Below are 23,100 nucleotides of genomic sequence, written 5' to 3'. Positions count from 1 at the left end.
TACTTGGTGGGGCGGGGCGAGGGAAAGCACTGGGAATCTCAGGCTGCGGAGGGTAATGTGCTGGGACACGGCTAGGAGCCAGAGACCCGTTAGGGCCCCGCCGTAAGATCACAGGTGGAAGATGAGCTGGGAGAGGGGACGGAGAGCAGGGGATGGATCCGGTGAGATTTAGGGGGAAGCAAATGAGAAAACTCTGAACGGAATTAAAGCTCCAAGGAAAACAATATTGTCAGAAGGGCTACAAATGGGCCCCAGGTCTCCCTCCAGAGAGCTCTCCTCTGCTCCCTCTCTTGGGAATGCTAGGAGGATGGGTGGGGTGAGACCCAGGAGTGACGGAAGCTGTGCCCTGCACCTGGGCCCCTCTGGGACCTCAGGGCCGGCTTCCCTGCGACTCAGAGAAACTTTCAACAAATAGGCTGCCGGTTGGTGGAAATTTCCTTCTCCAACCCAACCAGATGGAAGAAAGTTATCCAGCCACAATTTACCTGCTGGGACTGAAAAGGGGTTCCTTCTTGCCAAAGAAAAGCTGTTTCTTCTCCTGAAACCAGGTTCTGTGTTTCAGAGAGACGTGTTGTGAAAAGGAAACCGTTTGGAGTCATTTGCCGAAATTTACCTTTCAGACGTGGTTAGGGGCTGGGGGTCCGTGGCTGGAGCTGGTAGCCCAGCCTTCTGTCACCCTGTGGGCTGGACCCACTGCTGGCAGGGTCTGGTTGCCCAGCGGGTTGATCGGGGCCCTGGGGGAATGGCCTGATTGGAGTGCTTTATGGGCTTCCAGCGCCTCCCTGGCAGCCTGCGAGCCTCCCCAGGGCTGAGAAGTGGCTCTTGGTAACTCTGTGCCCTCACTCCTGGTGGGAAAGAAGCAGCCCATGCCGGGCACACGAGCCAACTGTGTCGAGGCCAGTATAGCTACAACGGTGCCTCCATCTTGGGCAGGCTAGGTCGGTGGGGCCTCTGCAGAAGCACGTTTCCCAGGAACCCAAGTTAGGTGCTTTGAAGCCAACACAGGCCCAAAGGAGGAATGGACTCTTACTTTACTTGCTGGAAGTCTTTTTAAGACAGCGCACACCCTGCACTTTAAGACAGTGGATTGGACTATGTCAACTTTTTGTCTATGACTCAGAGACCTGGCTGAGGGAAGGTCATGAAGGGGGTTCCTGTACGACCCTGGACAAGCCCCAATCCCGGGCCTTGGTTCACCATCTATAAATGCAGAGCTGGGTCCGCGTTTCCCAAAGCTGTTCAGAAGACTCCAGTGCACATTCAGCACATGGCTTCCCAAGCCCCCGTGCCACACATTCCAATACACGAGGTCTGTGGTGGGGCCTGGGGTATTATTTAACAAGTACCCAAGGTGATTCTTTCTGGGGATGCTGAGGAAAATCCCAGATGGTGAGTTTTAGGGTCCACGTGGAGACTCTGAGTCTCCGAGGGCCCAGCGCTGGATCACAGTGTCCAGGGCGGGGTCCTTCCCTGACAGTCACTCCCTGGGTGCTCTGGTGATGCTGTTCACCAGATGTGGAGACTTCTGCCCCAAAGTGGAATCAAGGGAGACCGCTCTGTGCTAAGCCTGCAGGGGAAGGTTGGAAGACGGCATCTTGGTTACAGCAGGAGTCTTGGTGACAGACAGGCCAAGGGAGTGGTGCAGGCAGACACACAGGCCGAGGACAGACAGGTATCAGTACAATAGGATGATTTCTGCACCTGCCCATTTCCAACAAGGTTTTATCACAAATCCCCCAGCCCCTCCCAAGACAGAGCCCACAGCCTCATCTGCCATGTCTCTCTTGCACACAGTATACCTCTTTCAGCCTCCCTGCCAGCATGTTGGCTGCTCAGGCCATCCAGACCCAGAGAGCTCACAGCTTTCTGATTTGGCCGGCCTGTTCCATTTTCTCCTGCTTTCACCTTCTGGCCCATGGGACAAATGGGGTCTGCTTTGCACCCACCATGCATCCAAGAAAGCTAAGGGTAAAGCAGACTTTTGTCCACTGCACCTGAAGGAAGCTTCTATTCCTTCACCTTTAAATGGAGAAAACTGAAAAGTCAGGTGTAAGCGTGCTCTACAAACCCCGAAGGATGAACAGGAGGATCCCCTGTGAACAGGGACAAGCCAGTTTCCGATCGAGTACCCACCTGCCACGCTTCCTTAGAGACGGGCATGCGGATAACAGAGTGTGTCTGGCCTTGGGTGGGTCTCAGGTAGGCTGACCAGAGAGAGGCCCAGCTCCTGGTAGACCTGCCCCTCCCAGCTCACCTGTCCTCGATGCGGACCCAGAGGTCATTGAACTGCCGCGGCCGCTGCTGTTTGTTCTGCCTCTTGTGCCATTTCTTCTGTCGCCCGAACTCCTCCAGCTGGCTGAGGCTGTCGGGTAGCAGGAGGTGCGGGGACAGGGCTGGGTCCTCCTCCTCAGGTGGGGCAGTGGGGGCTGCCGAGGGGACCGCAGGGATGGCAGCAGCTGGGGTCGCCTGGGCGGGGCTCGCTGAGGTCCCCTCGGGTGGAGGTGCTAGGCTCCGGGCAACAGGGCTGGAAAGGGGCAACCGCACATGAGGCACGCGTGTTGGGGCGTGTCATTCAGGTGCGATGGGGCACGCAATTCAGTGGGAAAGTTGTCATGGCAGGAGAAGATGCCAGGGTGCCCGGCTGAGGGTCACCCAGGAAAAGCATCGCCTGGTGTTGCGAGATAGAGCTTTGGTTCATTCTTCATTTATTGATTCAGTAGATACTTATGGAGCATCTACCCAGCACCAGGAACTTTTTAGGTAATGGGTGTTAATAGTGATCAAAATAGACAAAGCCCCTGCCCTCTTAGCGCTTATATTCCAAAGCGGGAGACAGAGAGTAAGATGGGCCGGATGTCAGATGGTGATAACTGCTGAGGAGAAAAATAAAGCAGGGGCAGGAGGGAGAGTGTGGGCCATGGGGGGCGGGGAGGGGGCGTTGTTGGCAGGGAGGACAGTCTGGTCCCTGTTGGTGACATTTGAGCCCAGACTAGCAGGAGTGAGAGGGTGAGCCCTGGGCAAGTTTCTGGGAGCATATCTGATCTTGGTCAGGGCCTTGCTCGTTCAACAAGCTCTGGCTGAGGGACTTGAGGCGAGTTACCCAACTTCCCTGTGTTGTGCCTCAGTCTCCTGCTCTGGAAAATGGGGATATTACAGCTGGTACTTCCTAGCGGCATCATGATGATATTGTGAGTTAACACAGGCAAAGCACTCAGAACGGTGGCTGGCAAATAGCAGCTGAAACATGTCAGTAATTAACTTCCTTAAATATGATATATTAACATTATTGCTGTGCCATTCATCCAACCATCCACTCATGCATTCAACACTGGTCTCCTGAGCACCTTTCCAGGGGAGGCAGGACAGTGTTGAGCAGGGTCGAACTCAAGGTGGAGGCAGACAGACACGGGTTCACATCCTGGTTCCGCACCTTCCAGGCTACGTGACTAAGGGCAGGGACACAAGTGTCCAAGAAACAGCTGGCTATAAACGGAGTTAATACTACTCACTTCATAGGGTTGTCATGAGGATGAAAGAGACGAGGTCTTAACATAGTGCCTGGCACAGAACCGGCCTCTCTTTAATGTCACCCTCGAGCAAACGGAGCTGTCTGCAGCAGGCACTGATGTGCGATTAAGTGTGTGGCGTGGACTCCGCATTCCATACAGCGGTGCGCAGACACCCCTCAGCCTGGGAACACCCTCTGCTCCTCTCCCTTTTATTCTTCCCTCTCTGTGGTCCAAACGGAATTCCTTCTGGGGACATCTGACCCTGGGGGAAGTTGGTCCTGGTCCTGAGAATTGTAAAGGCAAGCCGGCGCCCAAGGGAGGCTGTCCCCCGACTCCGCTCCCGCATGCACGATGGGGTGAGGGGCTTCTCTCTCCTTGAAGGACAGAAGGCCATCAGCTCAGCCTGTCCTCCTCCAGCCCCCACGGCAACCCCAGATTCCCAGGGTCCAGGAGATGCCGCAGCTGCTGGGGAGATAATTCAAAACAGGCAGACAAAAAGATGGATCCAGGAAGCACCTGTGGCTGATGATGGCTTTTATTGTTGGGGCCTCCTCGGCATCCCCGCCCCCCTCACCCCACCCACAGGACTTCAGCTTGCACTCGGAGACTCAGGCTGAGAGCGGGGCCTGCGGGGAGTGGGGGGATACCTGTTCTAATGCCTGGGCTCTGAGATGAATAGGAGCCGAGGCAGCCTCACAGGCCTGCCCGCCCCCCGCGCTGTCCGGACCCACACAATGAGCTTTGAGGTGGAGGTCCTTGGGGCTGTGAGGAGGAGCCTGAGGAAGGCCTTGTCCCCGAGGTTACCTTGGGTCCCTCATTCCTCCAACTCACGCCTACCCTTGGCCCAGTACAACCTGATCTGTGCTGGGCTCCAGTGGTCAGGAAGGGCGGTCTGGTCAGGCTGACTCAGAAGATGAGAAGAAGGAGGAGTCTGAGGTGAGAGTGTTTAGAAGTTCCTCCAGAAGTGCCATAGAGATGGGGGAGGGCATCAGCCTGGAGCTGGGAGACCAGAGGCTCAAGGCCCCAGGCCTCATCTTTGCAGAGTGAAGAGCAAGGCTGCAATCATTTCTGAGCACTCCCACCCCTGAGCCTCGCCCTCAGCTCCTGAAGCAGTACAGGTTGTGGTGAGGACCTAAGGAAGGCCCTAGAGCTAGACTACCATTAACACGAGCTGTGTGTCCTTCTGCAAGTGGCTTCACCTCCCTGGGCCTCAGGTTCCTCAATTTTAAGGTGGGGATACTCACAATTCCTGCCTCACGGGGTTGTTGTGAGGATTTAATGAGTTAAAAGCGCATAGAGCCCAACACACAGTGAATAGTCAATAAACATTAGCTATGATTATTCAAGCTTATTTTGGACTCTGGATTTTATAACATCACGGACAGGGGCCAAAATCACACTCTGGCCATCCCTATGAGGAAGGTTCCTGCACAGGTTGGTGCACAAGGTGCATGGAAGCCCCGGGTCTCAGGATTCTGTTGTCTTCTAGGGCTGCCCAGCACATGCCGACACCTCTCTGTGCCCGGCCTGGTGCTGGCACTGTGGACCACAGGTGAACCCAGCTGGCCTCTGCCCTCAGGCAGCTTCCAGCCTGAGGGGGACAGAAAATCCACACAGGAAGAGAGGATGGCCACTGGATGCCCTATATGGCTCTTTGGGCGGAGCGAGTGTGCCCTGGCAAGAAAGTCAGGTGAGGGAATTGCTGCCAAGAGGCAACAATGAGAAGGTGTGGTCAGAGGAAGGTGAGGACCAGGTGTGGGCAGGGCTGGGACACAGGGAAGAGGCCTAGCCAGGGCTCGCCCTAAACATGGCCCCATCTCGATTCAGGGCCTGGGCATCCACCAGGTCCTCTAGGCAGCAACCCGGGAGTCCTACAGAGCCCTTGCACCCCACCGATCGCCAGTCTCTAAATCTTGAACATCTCTCAAAACTTAATGCTCCTCCCATTCCCACCTTCACTGCTTTCCCACCGCCCTGACCTCCTGCCACTATTGCACACCAAGCTCCTTCTCGGTCTCCCCACCTCCAGCCTAGCCCCCACTCGTGGGTGCCTGGCGAAGGCCAGTCATTAGGAGGCCCCATCTCACCAGAGGCTCCTTCAAGACTCTGCCCTGCAGGCCTGAGTGGGAAGGCAGGGTGCAGCCTGCCATATAGCATGTGGTCAGCAGGGCCCGTGGGCCAGCAGCAGTGGGCAAGCAAGTCCCACGCCCCCAGATGTCCCAGCTGCTTACCTGTGGATGGTTTGTCCTGCGGGCGTGTGCTCCACCTCCAACCCTGCCTGCCGAAGGACGTCGATGACTGTGTTGTTCCCCAGAAAGTGACCTGGAACACAAGAGACAAAGTGGACTCAGCCACATAGCAGGTCATCAGCAACTGGGGACAGCCTCAGGACAACAACCTACACCAAAGTCAAGGGCAGGCCTCCCTGAGAGGCAGTATGGTGTAGCTGGAAGATGGGCCAGTGCCACCCTGCCTGGGTCCAAATCCTGGCTGTGCTGCTCATTGGTTGTACCACCCTGTGCCTCAGTTTTCCCATCTGTAAAGTGGGAATGACTGTATTAGCAGTCTCTAGGGCTGTTGTGAGGACTCCGGGAACAGTGGCTGGCATGAAGCAAAGGCTCAGTGTTTATTTACAGTTGCATCACTGTGCCCCACACCATCAAGCTGACCCCAGCCTTGGACTGTCCAGGCAGGGACAACCTCCAGTAGTCAGACAAGGTCCAGCTCTGAGGTCTATGGCTCATCTTTGTCAGTTCCACCGGCAAGCAACTTGAGGCTCCCTGCCTTAGCATGGGAATGGGGTTCTGTGTGGGCATGTCTATCTCCTCACCAGGCTCCATGGGGCAGAGACGGCATGGCTACTGCCCCACACATGCTCAGTATGTGTTGGCTGGATCTAAGACTTTGAAGATTCATTTGTTCACCATCTATCCAACATTTATGGATCACACACTTGACCCAGGCCCTGGGGCGGGCCCTGAGGACACAATGAGGTGTAAGATTCTGGGGAAGGAGTAATAGAACCCTGTGTGGGGCGCGGAGGGGGCTGGTCTCCATCTCACTCTCCACCACTCACCATTCATTCAACAGACATTTATGATGCATTTGCTGTGCGGCCAGCCCTGGGCTAGACACTGAGCATACAGAAATGAATCATTTGGTCCACAGCCCCAGATGAGACCAGGCACGCCCTCTGGCTGGATGCAGGCTCGAGGTCTGAGAACATGGTGGAGGCTCTCCCAGGCTCCGGTTAGGGAGACTCCTCTCGAGGCCAGTCGCTGTTGGGAGTCAGCCCCAGGCAAAGCCCCTCCTCCTCGCTGGGCCTCAGTCTCCCCACTCGTTCAATGTGGGCAGGGTGGTGGTGGCCCCTGCGCCCTCCCAGCCTGTGTCCTTCCCTGCAGCCCCACTCCCATGGGCAGTTCGCTCCCCTCCTGCTCACCATTCATCCCAGAACCTGGGGGGAAATTCCTGCACTATTATTCTAATTGCCTGTGACGGGTGGTGACAGGTGGGAAGCTGGAAGGTCAGCATGTTGACAGCCCCAGGGAGGTGGACGAGCTTTTGAGGAGTGGAGAGGCTCTGGCGCAGAGGAAGTGAGGCTGGGAGTGCACAGCGGCTGGAACAGGGGGGTGAACCCCACAGCCCGCTGCCGCCCAGCCCTGCACACCTCTGGGCTGGTTTCAAGACTCCCCAACAAGTCCCCCACCCAACAGTCTCTCTCTCGGTGGCCTGCCACAGTCCCTGAAATCCCACCTCTGGATCACTGCAAAAAAAATCACAGGTCTGGGAACGGGAGACTTGGACTAGAACCCACCACACCTGCTCTGAGACCTTGGGCAAACCCATTACGCCTGTATGCTCTTGGTGTCTCTCTGTGTACAGGGAAGGAATGGGCTGCACCATGGGCTCCCCTCGCTCTCACATTCATGGGGAAGGCATTAGTTTGACTCCAGAGACCCTTATGAAATTGTACTCTCCTTCCCTCCCTCCCTCCTCCTCTCCCTCCTTTTTCTCTAACTATTTATTGTATTTATCTGACAAACACTGATTGAGTGCATATCCAGTGCTGGATGGTGATGAACAGGTAGGGGCTTGTTCTAGGCACTCACGGTCTTGAGAATCAAGGTCTTTTGATCCAGGGTAAGTATATGCTGAGGGAAGCACACAAGGTGGTGAGCGTGCACAGGAGGTTGCTAATCTAACCTGGGGGCAGGGTAGACTTCCTGGAGGAGGCATCCCTAGCTGAGGGATGGGATCCGAGTTAACTAGGTGAGGATGAGAGTGGGGTGGCACAGGGTGGGGTGGGGCGTGTTCTAGGTAGGGCGAACATCATGTGCAAAGACTGTGAGGTCAGTGAGGCTCACCTGGGAAGCCAGCTGCAGAAGACACACAGACAACGCCCTCGCAGCTCTGGCCCTGACCCAGTGCTGTAGAGGATGGAAGACCTTTCTGCCAAGGCTCTGAGTCTCCCGTACGTGATCCTGAGCAATCAGCTGCCCTGCTGCCAGCCTCAGTTTCCCTGTGTGTAAAATGGGCCTGGATCCCTGTGGCTGCCTCCTTGGGGAGGCTGTAAGGTCCTAACGAGGCAGGAGGAGTGAACGTCCTTTGGAAAAGCCCAGCATGCACACTTGAGTTGAGGGGCTGAGCCATCCCTGGCTGTGGCCACGGAGTCGACCCCACTCTTGCCTGCCCCCCGAACTGATCAGGCTGGAACTGGGCGCGGTGGCCTCCAGCGCACAGGCTGCAGGAACTCCCTGCCCACAGCTCTTGGAATGCACTCCTGGCAGCAAAGCAATTCCTTCCTGGCTTCCATGGAGACCCATTTAAAGACAGGGGCCTCCAGGCCCAGCAGTGGTCCACGCAGAAGATTTTAAGAGCCGGAGGGAAAACAGGCCACCTCAGGCTATACCGGAGTAGCACGAATATTTACTGATGGCCGTGTGGCCGCTCTAAAAGGAGTATTCCTGGAGCTGGCAAAGGGGGCATTCGGAGGAGCCCAAGCCTTACAGGATGCCGGCTGGACCTTGAACACTGCCTGGCAACGTTTCAGTGTCTGGTCTGCACCCTGCCCTTTCCCTCAACTACAGTAAGGGCCAGTGGTTCCAGGTCCTTACTGTGTATTTTAAGACCCTAAACAGAAGACTTTAGATACTTGGAGAAATGAGAAGCAATCAGCAATGATTTTTCCAAATTCCTATCCCCTCCTTCTCTAAGCCACACTGGCCTTCACCTCCTTCCCTCCAGGGTGGGGAGGTGTCCGCCCCCTGCGAGGGGCAGCTCCAGCAGGAGGCCCCTCCCATGGGGTTCCTCCCCCAGGACTGTCCAGAGCAAGCCCTCACTCCCGAGACCAGGCTCCCATCGCGACCCCCTCTTTGCCCTCTTTGGGGCTTGTTTTTCTCAGGACCCCACGACACTGTTCTGTGCTGTTTTCCTCGTGCTCCTCTCACTGCTCCCTCTCTGTCCTGCTCGTAGGTTCCTCTTTCCCTTGCCCGATAAATATGGGTGTCCCTGGGAACCCTTTCCACAGCCTTCTTTTCTTCTCACTCTATTCACAATCCGTGGAATGTGAATCCATCCATTCATATGGTTTCAGTTACCCCTCTGGACCTGCTGCCCTAGCCCAGACCCATTTGTCCAGCAGCCTCCTGGGCATCTCCACCCAACATCCTCCAGAGCCTCCCCCTCCTCTCCTGGATGTGTCTCAGCTGAGTTCCACCATCCAAGTCAGATGGGCCCGTCTTCACTCTTCCTTCCCTCTCCTCATCCTCATCCATTCGGTCACCAGAATACTTTGGATTTTACCTCCTAACCATGCTTGACCCTGGCCCAGATCATCATCACCTTCTGCCTGAATCACTGCAGACAGCAGCCTCCTTGCTCTCTCTGGTTCACCCTCTTCACCATGGCTGGAATGAGCTCCCCACACCCTGGAGCTGCCTCTGTCAGAATGTGTCCCCAACAAGCCACTTGAGGGGAGACCAACAACTTTTTGATGGCAGGGGCCACGGCTGATCCATCTTTGTCCCCAGGGCTAAGATCAAGTCTGGCACAGGGTGGTGGCTTCATGAATGTTTGTTGAATGAATGAATGACAGAATCTGTTACTCCCTGTCCTTTCCATGATCTCATCTTACCCCCAGGAGACCTGAGCTTGAGGACCCCTTCCCCTCACAGCTGTGGCCCAGCCCCATGGTGATCCTCCTGCAGACCCCACCAATCCCAGGAGCTTGGCTACCAGAGCAGCCCTGGAGTCAGGGCCCAGTGCTTGTCATCCCAAGGGGCTGGCAGACAGGGCTTGGGCTTGCCTCCAAGGTCACAAATCCCAAAAAAAGGTACCACATCCATCCTGGAACCTGCAGGGAAGGTGTGGAAAGTTTCCAAAGGGGCCCCTCAGTGTCAGAGCTTAGCAATTGCCCAGGCTCCCGGCGTCTCCTGGCCACTGTTCAGCAGCTTCTTCCAGCACTGACGGCTGCTCTCTGGCCAGCTGTCTTCAGGAAGGAACATCCCATTTCATCTGCTGAGGCCGTGTGGACCAGGAGAGGAGGGAAGAGAGGGAGGACAGTGGGGGCGGGTCACACAGAGCCACAGAGTGGGAGAGAGGGACACCCGGAGAGAGGCAGAGAAAGGAGAGATGCTCAGAGCCAGACAGGGAGGGGGAGAGAGCTCCAGAACACAGGGAGACAGAGAGAAGAAAGAAGAGAGGAGGTGACAGGGGCTGGGAGACAGGCTGCCGCAGACACAGAGACACAGAGGCAACAGTAAGGAGAGAAGGAAAAGGAGAGATGTCGGGACAGAGAGAAAGAGATACAAGGAGACAGAGACAGAGAGGGAAAGAGAGGAGGGAGAAAGAGGAGAGAGGAGAAAGAGAACCCAGAAAAAAAACCAAAGGGCATGGAGGAGAGATCCATACACCAAAGACACCAAGGAAGGCTTCCTGGAAGAGGGGTCCAGAAAGGGTGGATTCAAGCAGATATATTGGGGAGGGGGGAGTTGGGAAACAGGCAAGGGGAGGAGCAAGGGCCTGGAGGAGGATTATAGGTTTGACAAATTGTAAGGCCGGTTTGGTGATTGTGTCCCCTGACCACGCAAGCCAGAGTGCCACTTAAGGGACATCGTATACAGGCAGGGAAGGTGTCCTGGTCTGAGTGAGCAGAGCCCCATGATGTTTTAGTGCAGAGACAAAGGCTCCCCTTCTTCCAGGCACAAGCAGGCCTGTGCTAGGGCACAAGGCTCAGTGAGCAGAGCATAGGCTGGGTCTAGTCCCTACCCATCAGCTGGGCATAGCCCAACAGCCCCCATTTACCCTCCAACATAAAAGGCAGGGTAGGACAGAGCTAAGAATCCTGTCCTGAGGTTAGGACAGAAAACCTGGCTCAACAGCCAACCAGCTGTGTGACCTCAGGCAGTCTCCTTCCCCTCTCTGTCTCAGTTTCCCTACAAAGGTCTCATGGGTCCTCCCACCTCTGTGATTCCATCATGTGATGACCTGAAGGCAAACTCCTCCTCAGTGAGTCTCCTGGGCACAAGATGCTTTTCAGATATTATTTCATTTCATCTTCACAAAAGCATTTCCAGGTACTCCCAGTTTACAGATGAGGGAACTGGAGCTCAGTGAGAGGACGGGACTTGCTCAAGGTCACACAGCCGGTAAAAGGCAAAGCTTGGGCTTCCATCCAGAGATGTCCTAGTTGGCTGCATGGCCAGTACATCTACTTTGAAGTACTGGCGGCTGCGAGGGATCCTGAGCTCACATTTTGGGGGCAGCGAATCGTCAGAAACATGTGTCCCCTCCAGGTTTCACCAGATCAGAGAGGAAAGTGTGTGAGTATTCAGCTTGAAGAATATGCTAATTAACAGGGCAATTTCAAGACAGTATTGGGGAGCTTGGTGGAGGGGAGGAGGGGAGAACCAGATGTTCCCACAAAAGCTCCAAAGTAACACGGGCTCCCCTCGGCCAGCACACATGTTTTCTCTCCAGTGAGTTCAATGGGTTTCCAGTTTTCTCTTCCTGGAAGAGGGCGTCCAAGCCCATATTTATGTTCCGTCTGAAATTAATGCAAAGGGAACTATCAAGTGTTACTCTCGCTGCCAGGATCAGCCGCCAGGTATCAAGCAACAGTGGTGTCTATTTACCAGAGGAAGTGTGACAGAAGAGCTAGACAGACGGACAGGTGGATGGAGAATTGGGGGTCTCGGGGCTTCGAACCTCCCAAGGAGGGTCCGTCTGGGAAACTGGCAGAGCCGAGCTTTCTTTCTCCTGCTCTGCAGGCCAGGCAGGGCTGGACTGGGGCCTTTTCAGTTCAGCAAGGACTGAGATGATGTCTCCCCTGTACCCAGTTTTGTGCCAGGAGCTGAGACACATGGTCCCCACCCTGGAGGACATCACAGGGTGGAGGCGAGACAGACACGCGAACAATTACAGGGCAGTGTGAGCTATGCAGTGAGGGAGGGACGCCGGGGCTACGGGGCTGAAGAGGAAGGGACAGGACACAGACTAGGGGGTCAGCCTCCTCCTGGGGCCCTGCCCTTGTCCCACAATGAGGACATAAGCCCTGGGGGTTTGGAGGAACCTGTACCCTACGGGCCTGGAGGCTCAGAGCCTCCTCCACAAGCCTTCACTGGGACCTCCTACATGTCAGGCACGTGCCAAGCCCTGGGGACCCTGAGATAGGTCAGATGTGGGGCCTTTCCCTCCTGGGGTCTGACAGCACCCCAGACTCAGGCAGTGACTGCGCAGAGTGACCTGAGGTCAGCCTGAGGCACTGTGGGGTGAGCCCTGGAGGTGGAGCCTGTGATGGGCTTTGTGAAGTGCAGGGGGCAGCGCCCAGTGCAGGGCTTGCTGCGCTCAGGGTTACCACTCTTTATAACATCCAGAGGCTCCTTTCCCGGAATGTCAGCATCCAGCAGCCCAGGAGAGCACCCTGTTGGCCAACTATGCAGGCAGGGATGGGGCCCAACGTCCTGAGCCTCACTGTCCCTTGGAGCTGAGACCGGCCATGGGGGTCTCCCTGCAGGGTCCCAGCTGGGTCCTCAGAGGCCACCGAGCACTTCTGTCCCATCCCCTGGACAGCCCTGCTCTCCCCTGGGTGGGAGTCCTGTTCTTGGAGGACCGTGGGCTCTGAAATAATACTGACAGTGCAAGAGCTCACGTGCACCAGGCCTGAGCTGCACATGTGCTGCCCACTGACGCCAGGCTCCTCTTAGAGGGACTCTGAGGGCCAAGAGAAGCCAAGTACCTGGTCTGCCCAGGCTCCTTCCTAAGAGGACAGGCGCTGAGGTCCTCACGCAGGCAGTCAGGATCCGAAGCCCATGCCTTTCATCTAGGACAGTCTCTCCTCCCCCTGCCTTCCCCACATGCCCAGCAAGAGTGCTGAGCCCTTAGCTGACATTCCAGATGCCCTAGCTCATAGACAGAGGTCCAACCTGGTCCAGAGGGCAGGGCTGGCTCCAGTTAGGGACAAGCTAGCAGATGGGATGTTCCTCTGGCTGGCTGGATGCTCTGAGCTGAAACAGGAAGAGTGACTCGGACCAAGGATCTCAGCCTGGAGCAGGCGTGCCAGCTGCCAGATGTGTACATGGTGGAGCGGCCGGGCCCTTTGAAACACCATCGGAAAACTCTGAAACACTTCTGGACGCTGTGGCCTCATGTTCCAAAGTGGGGAGAATGGCAGGCCATGGGCATTTGCCCGGGAGGAGAGAAAGTGGCTGGGCATGTGCTATTTGTTGGGTCCCTTGTTTCTAAGGTTACCAGGGCCCTAGATGGGCTGTGGCTGCTCTTCTGTGCTCATCCATGAGCTCTGAGGAGTTTTTGTTCCTGAGGCCCCCGAGTGGAGAACCAGGGGGGGAAGGAGGTGGCTGGGGTCTTGCCCTGAGGACTGTGGGCCTGAGGAGAGGAATTGGAAGGCAGCTGGACATGCATCAGGGAAATTGCAACCAACCAATTCTCACCTCCTCCAGGAAGTATTCTCTGACCTACCCTCCCCTTCCTAGACTAGGAGGTGACAAATGTGCTCAGCATGAGCAGAGCTGTGATAGGGAAATCCTGTGGGACTATGGGATCCCAGAGAAGAGGTCACAGAAGGCCCAGGCAGGAGAGGCGAAGGTCATTCTCAGGAAAACAAAGGGCCCAAGTAGCAGCTGGATGGCCTTTTAGGGAGACGGGCATCAGAAAGAATGGTCTAATCAGTGTTGACCATTGTTCCACTCCAGTTCTAAGATTCTCTCACTTCCCATCTCCACCTTGATTTACCCATCTGCCAAATGGAATCATAAATCCCATCCTGTCTTCCTCCAGGAGGCACTGAGTACGTGAAAGCCATGTAAGCTGGTGGACATGGGTGTTCTCAAGCAGGATAGTGCCCACTCTCCAAGGAGCAATTGCTGCTGTTATTATTTTTTAAATGTTACTGGTGTTCCGTGTGTCAGGCTTCTATCTCGCCCTTCTCTCAAGCCCGGGTCTTCACCATGAGTCGACTTCTGTGTCCCAGCCCCACAGGCGTGTTCCTGATTATGGGCCTGTGGCTCTTCAGCTGGGGCTCAAGAGAGGCTGGCACAGCCTGGAGGCTGGGTGTGCTGGATGTGCAGGTGCTCGGGGTAACAGCTACAGCAACTCTGTCTCCGATGCTCACACAGCCTGGTTTTTAACTCGTCAAATCCTGCTTTATGCTTGGACTTCTGCTTCCTGTGGGTGGGTGGTGTGGGGGACAGGTGGCAGCAATCCTACGTGGAGGAATTTCCAGGCCCTAGCGGGCTCTTAGCTCCATACCCCTCCCAAGGAATCCAAGAGAGACTGAAGCCAACTCTGCTAGAGGGTTAGAATTCTATGATGATGGAAGGCTGGGATAGCAGAACCACACAGTCTTAGAACAACAGGCTGTTAGGGTCAAAGGACTTTGTAAGGTCAGAAGTTAGAATTATATTCAGACTGTAGCACACTGGGGTTACAGAATATACCAGTGGCTCTCAGAGTTCAGAATGAATGGGCCCTGCAGGCTAACTGGTCTACCCTTGAATCTGGCTCATGTCTCCAACCCAGCTCAGCCAGCCCCCACATTATGCCTTCTGTTCCAGATCTCAGGATGGCTGAACAAGTGAACGCAACCTGAGAAAGCCCCAGTTCCCTTGACCTAGGGGCAAAACTGTAATTTTCTTCTAGTGCCTGGGACTGAGAGTGGCCAATCTGTCTTACATTTACGTCAAATGTTCTCCTGTCTTCAAACCAAGAACCAGCTCCCAGCCCCCTCTTTCTCTGCACATGACTTCAACTTCTACTTTACAGAGTGGAGCTCTGATTAGAAGCCATCAGGTCACCTTTCCACCACCAAATTACCTTCCTGCCAGCCTTCTCCCTTCTCCAACTATAGGTGAGGAAGTGCCCTTTTCTATCCAAGGCCATATCCTCTACCTGAGCTCTGCCCCCCACTTTTCCTGCCTTCTTGGAAACTTGGGCTCGTCATTTTTCCCAATTTCTCTCCTGTATCATTGGCCTCACCCCTCCTATTGTACGCTTTTCATCATGTTTTAGGCTTGCTCGATTCTCTCCTATCTGAAGAGAAGGCGGGTGGGTGGGAGAAACAATACAGTTACCAACTTTTAATTTTGCTAAATAAGGGCTTTGAGAGCCCTGTCTGTCTCATATCACCACTATTTTCTTTTGAAAGCGAAAGATGTTTAACTTCAAACACAGTAGAAAGAAGATAATTTCAGAATATAAGCCTGTAAATTTAATACACTTCATTAATAAAAAAATTCACCATCTTGTACTTATTTTTCTCAGTTATTTGTAGGCCAGAGGAAATCCAAGGACACACTTCAGATCTCTGAGGACATGTAGGCTCAGCTTGTCAAACTGCACGGGCCTGGCAGTTGGGAATCAGCCCTCCCCTAACCCTGGGCTGGTGCCCCCCTCCATGGCAGTGGCCTAGCTCCTTCCAGAACATCCAGATTTGCACACTGGCCACAGTCACCTCCCAAGGAGGCGGGGTTTCCATCTGGGCCCCCAGCTGTCACCCAGGCCTGCTCAGAGTTGTCACACATGTTCACACCCCAACTGCCCTGGAACCTGCTGAATAACTTCCAGAAGAGGTCAAACAGCTCCTGCATACAGAAACATCCCAAACACTAAGGAGAGTTCTCTTCTGTGGGATGTACCAGCTAAAAAGACACTCTCCTACAAAATCGTCAGCCTTTCTGGAAGTATACAGCAAGGGCACCATGTACGGGGGGAAATGGCCAGGACTAGGACCCAAGAGGCCAGGATTCAAGTTGAAGGTTTGCCTGCAAGGCCTTGAGGAAGCCATTCATCTGCTCTGGGCCTTAGTTTTCATCTGCAAAATGAGTATAATAACCCCCTTCTCGTGGGCTTATTGTGAAGATCAGAGGTAATGTAATCTCAGAGCCTGGAATGGTGGCTGGCCCACAGGAGGGTCTCTATGATAAGGATCCCTCCACCACAGTAGAGAGTGTAATGCTATTATCTAAAGTACATACAGCACAGTCTGATGAGGCAGGTGTATTATCCCCATTTTACAGATGAGAGACTGAGGTCCTTGGAGGTGAAATGGCTTTCCCAAACTCTCTTAATTAACAGTGATGGAGCCCGGCTTTATACCCAGGCATCCTGACTCCAAAGCTCTGAGTCTTTGCATCAAATCTCCCTGTAGAGAAGAGCAGAGGAGGGGCCAGTCAGCCTGCAGCACTGGGAATCCCAGTCTGTGCTTGTGGACTCTCAGGAAGGGGTTCTGGAGCAGGGGTGGGCTGGGGAAGGATCTGGATAGGCACGGGGGGTGGCCAGGCAGGTGGAGGCTCTTTCTCTCCCTCACCCTAGTGAGCCTGAGGCTGGTCTGCTGTAAAATGGCAGAACCTCAGGCTACAGAATGACAGGATAGGCAAGGCCAGGCTGTGGGTGGCTGGGAGTCTTATAATCATATTTCTGTGTCCTAAGCTATTTCCTAGAGACATTCATGAAAATAGATCTGAGAGACTGTTGCACGAACAGACACCCTCTGGGGGATGGCGAGGTGTATTTCCAGGGACACAGACCCTCCCTCCATCCCACAGTGCCTTCTCTGAGGGCCAGACAGGGGATGGGCAACGAGTCAGGCTGACTCAGGTCCCCAGTGCTCGGGGGTCTGGGAAGGCCTGAGCTGGAAAAGACACCCAGATGGGAACGTGTGCCATGGAGCCGGTGCGTCTGTAGGTCGCATGCTGCCGAAGGGTGCTGGGCCTGTCCCTGCATGTACGTCCTCAGCCTGCCTTTGGATGTGGGACTCAGGAGCTATGTGGCCATAAGGACACAGCAAGGCAGGCGTGGACTTCCATCACCACGAGTTGTGTGTGGACGTGTCCCATGCTGACACACTGTTACAGGTCCTCTCAGCTGGCTCCCTGGCCACACGTGAGAACAGAGCCCCTGACCACAGCTCTGGGCCCGGGGACCAGTTCTGGCTCTGTCCCCAACTCTCCATGAGCTTCACCCACATCCTGGTGTCTGTGGAACTCAGTCGGCCCATGGCTATGATGAGGTGGGCAGGCTCGAGGTTGGAGGCTGAGTCCAGCTTTGAAATTCTCAGGTCGAGGGTAGATTTGCAGCACCGAGCAGGCCATTTGCTCCAGGTGTTGCTGAGCCAGAAGTGGCAGCTGCTGGCAAGATGTGCCCACAGCCCCGGGCCTGTTGCTATAGGACAGAGGGTCTCTAAGAGCCAAGGTGGGGCTCCCATTGCCCTCACTTTACTGCTGGGCTGTCCTAAGCTCTCCAGGGCAGGAGACCAGGATTGGAGGATCTGGTCAACATTCATTCATCTGTTCCTTCCTTCACTCATTCATTCTTTCATACTTTCACTGAGCTCGAAACATATTACACATGACTGAAAAACACAGGCATGATGAAGTGAAGCCTGCCTTCCTGGAACTCAGGATGCTGGCAGGAGACAGAGCCAGCACCCTGCACTGGCTCCACTGTGGGGAGCAGCCTGGAAGTGGGGAGAGGACCAGGAGGCTGGAGCTGATGGAGGCTTGGACCAGGACAGTGGCAGTGGGGATGGACAGAGTAGACAGGGGTGAGGTCTTTTTGGTGGTCTGTCAAAAAAACTGACCAGGCCCACACCTTCTGACCACAAGCGATGGCGGGTCTGGGCCCCACGCTCCAGCGCCATCCATTTTCAGGGCTAGTTGATTCGTCAGAACCTCCAGAACAACCATGATCCTGTCAATATCTTGATTTCAGCCCAGTGAAATCCATTTTGGAGTTTTGAGCTCCAGGATGCCGTGTGGCTGACAGGGTCTTGGTGCTCCGGCCTGGTATCAGACCTGAGCCTCTGAGGTGGGAGAGCCGAGTTCAGGACATTGGATCACCAGAGACCTCCCGGCTCCACATAATATCAATCTGCGAGAACTCTCCCAGAGATCTCCATCTCAATGCTAAGACCCAGCTCCATCCAACGTCCAGCAAACTACCAGTGCTGGACGCCCCATGCCAAACAACTAGTAAGACAGGGACACAACCCCACCCATTAGCAGAGAGGCTGTCTAAAATCATAATAAATTCACAGACACCCCAAAACACATCACCGGACGTGACCCTGCCCACCAGAAAGACAAGATCCAGCCCCACCCACCAGAACACAGGCATCATTCTCCCCCCCACCAGGAAGGCTACACAAGCCACTGAACCAACCTCACCCACGGGGGGCAGACACCAAAAACAAGAGGAACTATGAACCGGCAGCCTGCGAAAAGGAGACCTCAAACACAGTAAGTTAAGCAAAATGAGAAGACAGAAAAACACACAGCAGATGAAGGAGCAAGGTAAAAACCCACCAGACCAAACAAATGAGGAGGAAATAAGCAGTCTACCTGAAAAAGAATTCAGAGTAATGATAGTAAACATGACACAAAATCTTGGAAATAGAACAGAGAAAACACAAGAAATACTTAACAAGGACCTAGAAGAACTAAAGAGTAAACAAACAATGATGCACAACATAATAAATGAAATTAAAAATTCTCTAGAAGGGATCAATAGCAGAATAACTGAGGCAGAAGAACGGATAAGTGACCTGGAAGATAAAATAGTGGAAATAACGACTGCCAAGCAGAATAAAGAGAAAAGAATGAAAAGAAGTGAGGACAGTTTCAGAGACCTCTGGGACAACATTAAACACACCAACATTTGAATTATAGGGGTCCCAGAAGCAGAAGAGAAAAAGAAAGGGTCTGAGAAAATATTTCAAGAGATTATAGTTGAAAACTTCCCTAACATGGGAAAGGAAATAGTCAATCAAGTGGAAGTGCAGAGAGTCCCATACAGGATAAATCCAAGGAGAAACATGCCAAGACACATATTAATCAAACTATCAAAAATTAAATACAAAGAAAAAATATTAGAAGCAGCAAGGGAAAAGCAACCAATAACATACAAGGGAACCTCCATGAGGTTAACAGCTGATTGTTCAGCAGAAACTCTGCAAGCCAGAAGGGAGTGGCAGGACATATTTAAAGCGATGAAAGGGAAAAACCTACAACCAAGATTACTCTACTCAGCAAGGATCTCATTCAGATTCGATGGAGAAATTAAAACCTTTACAGACAAGCAAAAGCTGAGAGAATTCAGCACCACCAAACCAGCTTTACAACAAATGCTAAAGGAACTTCTCTAAGAGGGAAACACAAGAGAAGGAAAAGACCTACAAAAACAAACCCAAAACAATTAAGAAAACGGTAATAGGAACATACATATCGATAATTACCTCAAATGTAAATGGATTAAAGCTCCAACTAAAAAAACATAGACTGGCTGAATGGATACAAAAACAAGACCCGTATATATGCTGTCTACAAAAGACCCACTTCAGACCTAGGGACACATACAGACTGAAAGTGAGGGGATGGAAAAAGATATTCCATGCAAATTGAAATCAAAAGAAAGCTGGAGTAGCAATTCTCATATCAGACAAAATAGACTTTAACATAAAGACTATTACAAGAGATAAAGAAGGACACTACAGAATGATCAAGGGATCAATCCAAGAAGAAGATATAACAATTGTAAATAATTATGCACCCAACACAGGAGCACCTCAATACATAAGGCAAATGTTAACAGTCATGAAAGGGGAAATCGACAGTAGCACAATCATGGTAGGGGACTTTAACACCTCACTTTCACCAATGGACAGATCATCCAAAATGAAAATAAATAAGGTAACACAAGTTTTAAATGATACATTAAACAAGATGGACTTAATTGATATTTATAGGACATTCCATCCAAAAACAACAGAATACACTTTCTTCTCAAGTGCCCATGGAACATTCTCCAGGATAGATCATATCGTGGGTCACAAATCAAGCCTTGGTAAATTTAAGAAAATTGAAATCATATAAAATATCTTTTCCGACCACAACGCTATGAGACTAGATATCAATTACAGGAAAAAAAACTGTAAAAAATACAAACACAAGGAGGCTAAATAATAAGCTACTAAACAACCAAGAGATCACTGAAGAAATCAAAGAGGAAACCAAAACATACCTAGAAACAAATGACAATGAAAATACGATAACCCAACACCTATGGGATGCAGCAAAAGCAGTTCTAAGAGAGAAGTTTATAGCAATATAATCCTACCTCAAGAAACAAGAAAAATCTTAAATAAACAACCTAACCTTATACCTAAAGCAATTAGAGAAAGAACAAAAAAACTCCCCAAAGTTAGAAGAAGGAAAGACATCATAAAGATCAAATCAGAAATAAATGAAAAAGAAATGAAGGAAACAATAACAAAGATGAATAAAACTAAAAGCTGGTTCCTTGAGAAGACAAAAAGAATTCATAAACCATTAGCCAGACTCAGCAGGATAAAAGGGGAGAAGACTCAAATCAACAGAAATAGAAATGAAAAAGAAGTAACAACGGACACTGCAGAAATACAAAGGATCATGAGAGGTTACTACACGCAATTATATGCCAATAAAATGGACAACCTGGAAGAAATGGATCAATTCTTAGAAAAGCGCAACCTTCCAAGACAGAACCAGAAAGGAGTAGAAAATATAAACAGACAAATCACAAGCACTGAAATTGAAACTGTGATTAAAAATCTTCCAACAAACAAAAGCCCAGGACCAGATAGCTTCACAGGTGAATTCTATCAAACATTTAGAGAAGAGCTAACACCTATCCTTCTTCTAAAATATAGCAGAGAGAGGAACACTCCCAAACTCACTCTATGAGGCCACCATCGCCCTGATACCAAAACCAGATGAAGATGTCACAAAAAAAGAAAATTAGAGGCCACTATCACTGATGAACATAGATGCAAAAATTAACAACAAAATACTAGCAAACAGAATCCAACAGCACATTAAAAGGATCATACACCACGATCAAGTGGAGTTTATCCCAGGAATGCAAGGATTCTTCAATATATGCAAATCAATCAATGTGATAAACCATATTAACAAATTGAAGGAGAAAAACTATATGATCATCTCAATAGATGCAGAAAAAGCTTTTGACAAAATTCAACACCCATTTATGATAAAAACTGTCCAGAAAGTAGGCATAGCGGGAACCTACCTCAACATAATAAAGGCCATATATGACAAACCCACAGCCAACATCATTCTCAATGGTGAAAACTGAAACCATTTCCTTTAAGATCAGGAACAAGACAAGGTTGCCCACTCTCACCACGATTATTCAACATAGTTTTGGAAGTTTTAGCCACAGCAATCAGAGAAGAAAAGGAAATAAAAGGAATCCAAATCAGAAAAGAAGTAAAGCTGTCACTGTTTGCAGATGACATGATACTATACATAGAGAATCCTAAAGATGCTACCAGAAAACTACTGGAGCTAATCAATGAATTTGGTAAAGTAGCAGGATACAAAATTAATGCACAGAAATCTCTTGCATTCCTATAGACTAATGATGAAAAATCTGAAAGAGAAATTAAGGAAACACTCCCATTTACCATTACAACAAAAAGAATTAAATGCCTAGGAATAAACCTACCTAAAGAGAAAAAAGACCTGTATACAGAAAACTGTAAGACACTGATGAAAGAAATTAAAGATGACACAAACAGATGGAGAGATATTGCATGTTCTTGGATTGGAAGAATCAATATTGTGAAAATGACTATACTACCCAAAGCAATCTACAGATTCAGTGCAATCCCTATGAAACGACCAATGGCATTTTTTACAGAACTAGAACAAAAAATTTCACAATTTGTATGGAAATACAAAAGACCCCGAATAGATAAAGCAATCTCAAGAAAGAAAAAACGGAGCTGGAGGAATCAGGTTCCTGGACTTCAGACTATATTACAAAGCTACAGTAATCAAGACAATATGGTACTGGCACAAAACCAGAAATATGGATCAATGGAACAGGATAGAAAGCCCAGAGATAAACCCACGCACATATGGTCACCTTATTTTTGATAAAAGAGGCAAGAATATACAAAGGAGAAAAGACAGCCTCTTCAATAAGTGGTGCTGGGAAAATTGGACAGCTACATGTAAAAGAATGAAATTAGAACACTCCCTAACACCATACACAAAAATAAACTCAAAATAGGTTAAAGACCTAAATGTAAGGCCAGACACTATAAAACTCTTAGAGGAAAACATAGGTAGAACACTCTATGACATCAATCACAGCAAGATCCTTTTTGACCCATCTCCTAGACAAATGGAAATAAAAACAAAAATAAACAAATGGGACCTAATGAAACTTAAAAGCTTTTGCACAGCAAAGGAAACCATAAACAAGATGAAAAAACAACCCTCAGAATGGGAGAAAATATTTGCAGACAAAGCAACAGACAAAGGATTAATCTTCAAAATATACAAGCAGCTCATGCAGCTCAATATCAAAAAAACAAAGCAGCCCAATCCAAAAATGGGCAGAAGACCTAAATAGACATTTCTCCAAAGAAGATATACAGATTGCCAACAAACACATGAAAGGATGCTCAGCATCACTAATCATTAGAGAAATGCAAGTCAAAACTACAATGAGGTATCACCTCACACCAGTCAGAATGGCCATCATCAAAAAATCTACAAACAATAAATGCTGGAGAGGATGTGGAGAAAAGGGAACCCTTCTGCACTGTTGGTGGGAATGTAAATTGATACAGCCACTATGGAGAACAGTATGGAGGTTCCTTAAAAAACTAAAAATAGTACTGCCATATGACCCAGCAATCCCGCTACTGGGCATATACCTTGAGAAAACCATAATTCAAAAAGAGTCATGCACCACAATGTTCATTGCAGCTCTATTTACAATAGCCAGGACATGGAAGCAACCTAAGTGTCCATCGACAGATGAACTGATAAAGAAGATGTGGCACATATATACAATGGAATATTACTCAGCCATAAAAAGAAACAAAATTGAGTTATTTGTAGTGAGGTGGTTGGACCTAGAGTCTGTCATACAGAGTGAGGGAAATTAGAAGAAGAAAAACAAATACCATATGTTAACAGATGTATATGGAATCTAAAACAAAAAAATGGTTCTTATGAACCTAGGGGCAGGGCAGGAATAAAGACGCAAATGTAGAGAAAGGACTTGA

General features: G+C 51.0%; 1 protein-coding gene across 1 annotated transcript in view; it reads right to left on the bottom strand.

Moving 5' to 3' along the window:
• Positions 1-23,100, bottom strand: part of TRABD2B (TraB domain containing 2B) — a 216,105-nt gene that overhangs the window by 7,601 nt on the left and 185,404 nt on the right. The window contains exons 5-6 of the mRNA XM_081225107.1: positions 5,741-5,831; positions 2,255-2,524 (exon numbers count right to left, since the gene is read on the bottom strand). Coding sequence (XP_081081233.1) covers positions 2,255-2,524; positions 5,741-5,831 — 361 coding nt within the window. The remainder of the gene's footprint in view (positions 1-2,254; positions 2,525-5,740; positions 5,832-23,100) is intronic.

This window comes from Mesoplodon bidens, assembly GCF_964165515.1.
Source record: "Mesoplodon bidens genome assembly, chromosome: 2".
NCBI classification, from domain to species: domain Eukaryota; kingdom Metazoa; phylum Chordata; class Mammalia; order Artiodactyla; family Ziphiidae; genus Mesoplodon; species Mesoplodon bidens.
The sequence above is the reverse complement of the archived record's forward strand: the minus strand, read 5'-3'. Positions and strand labels throughout refer to the sequence as shown.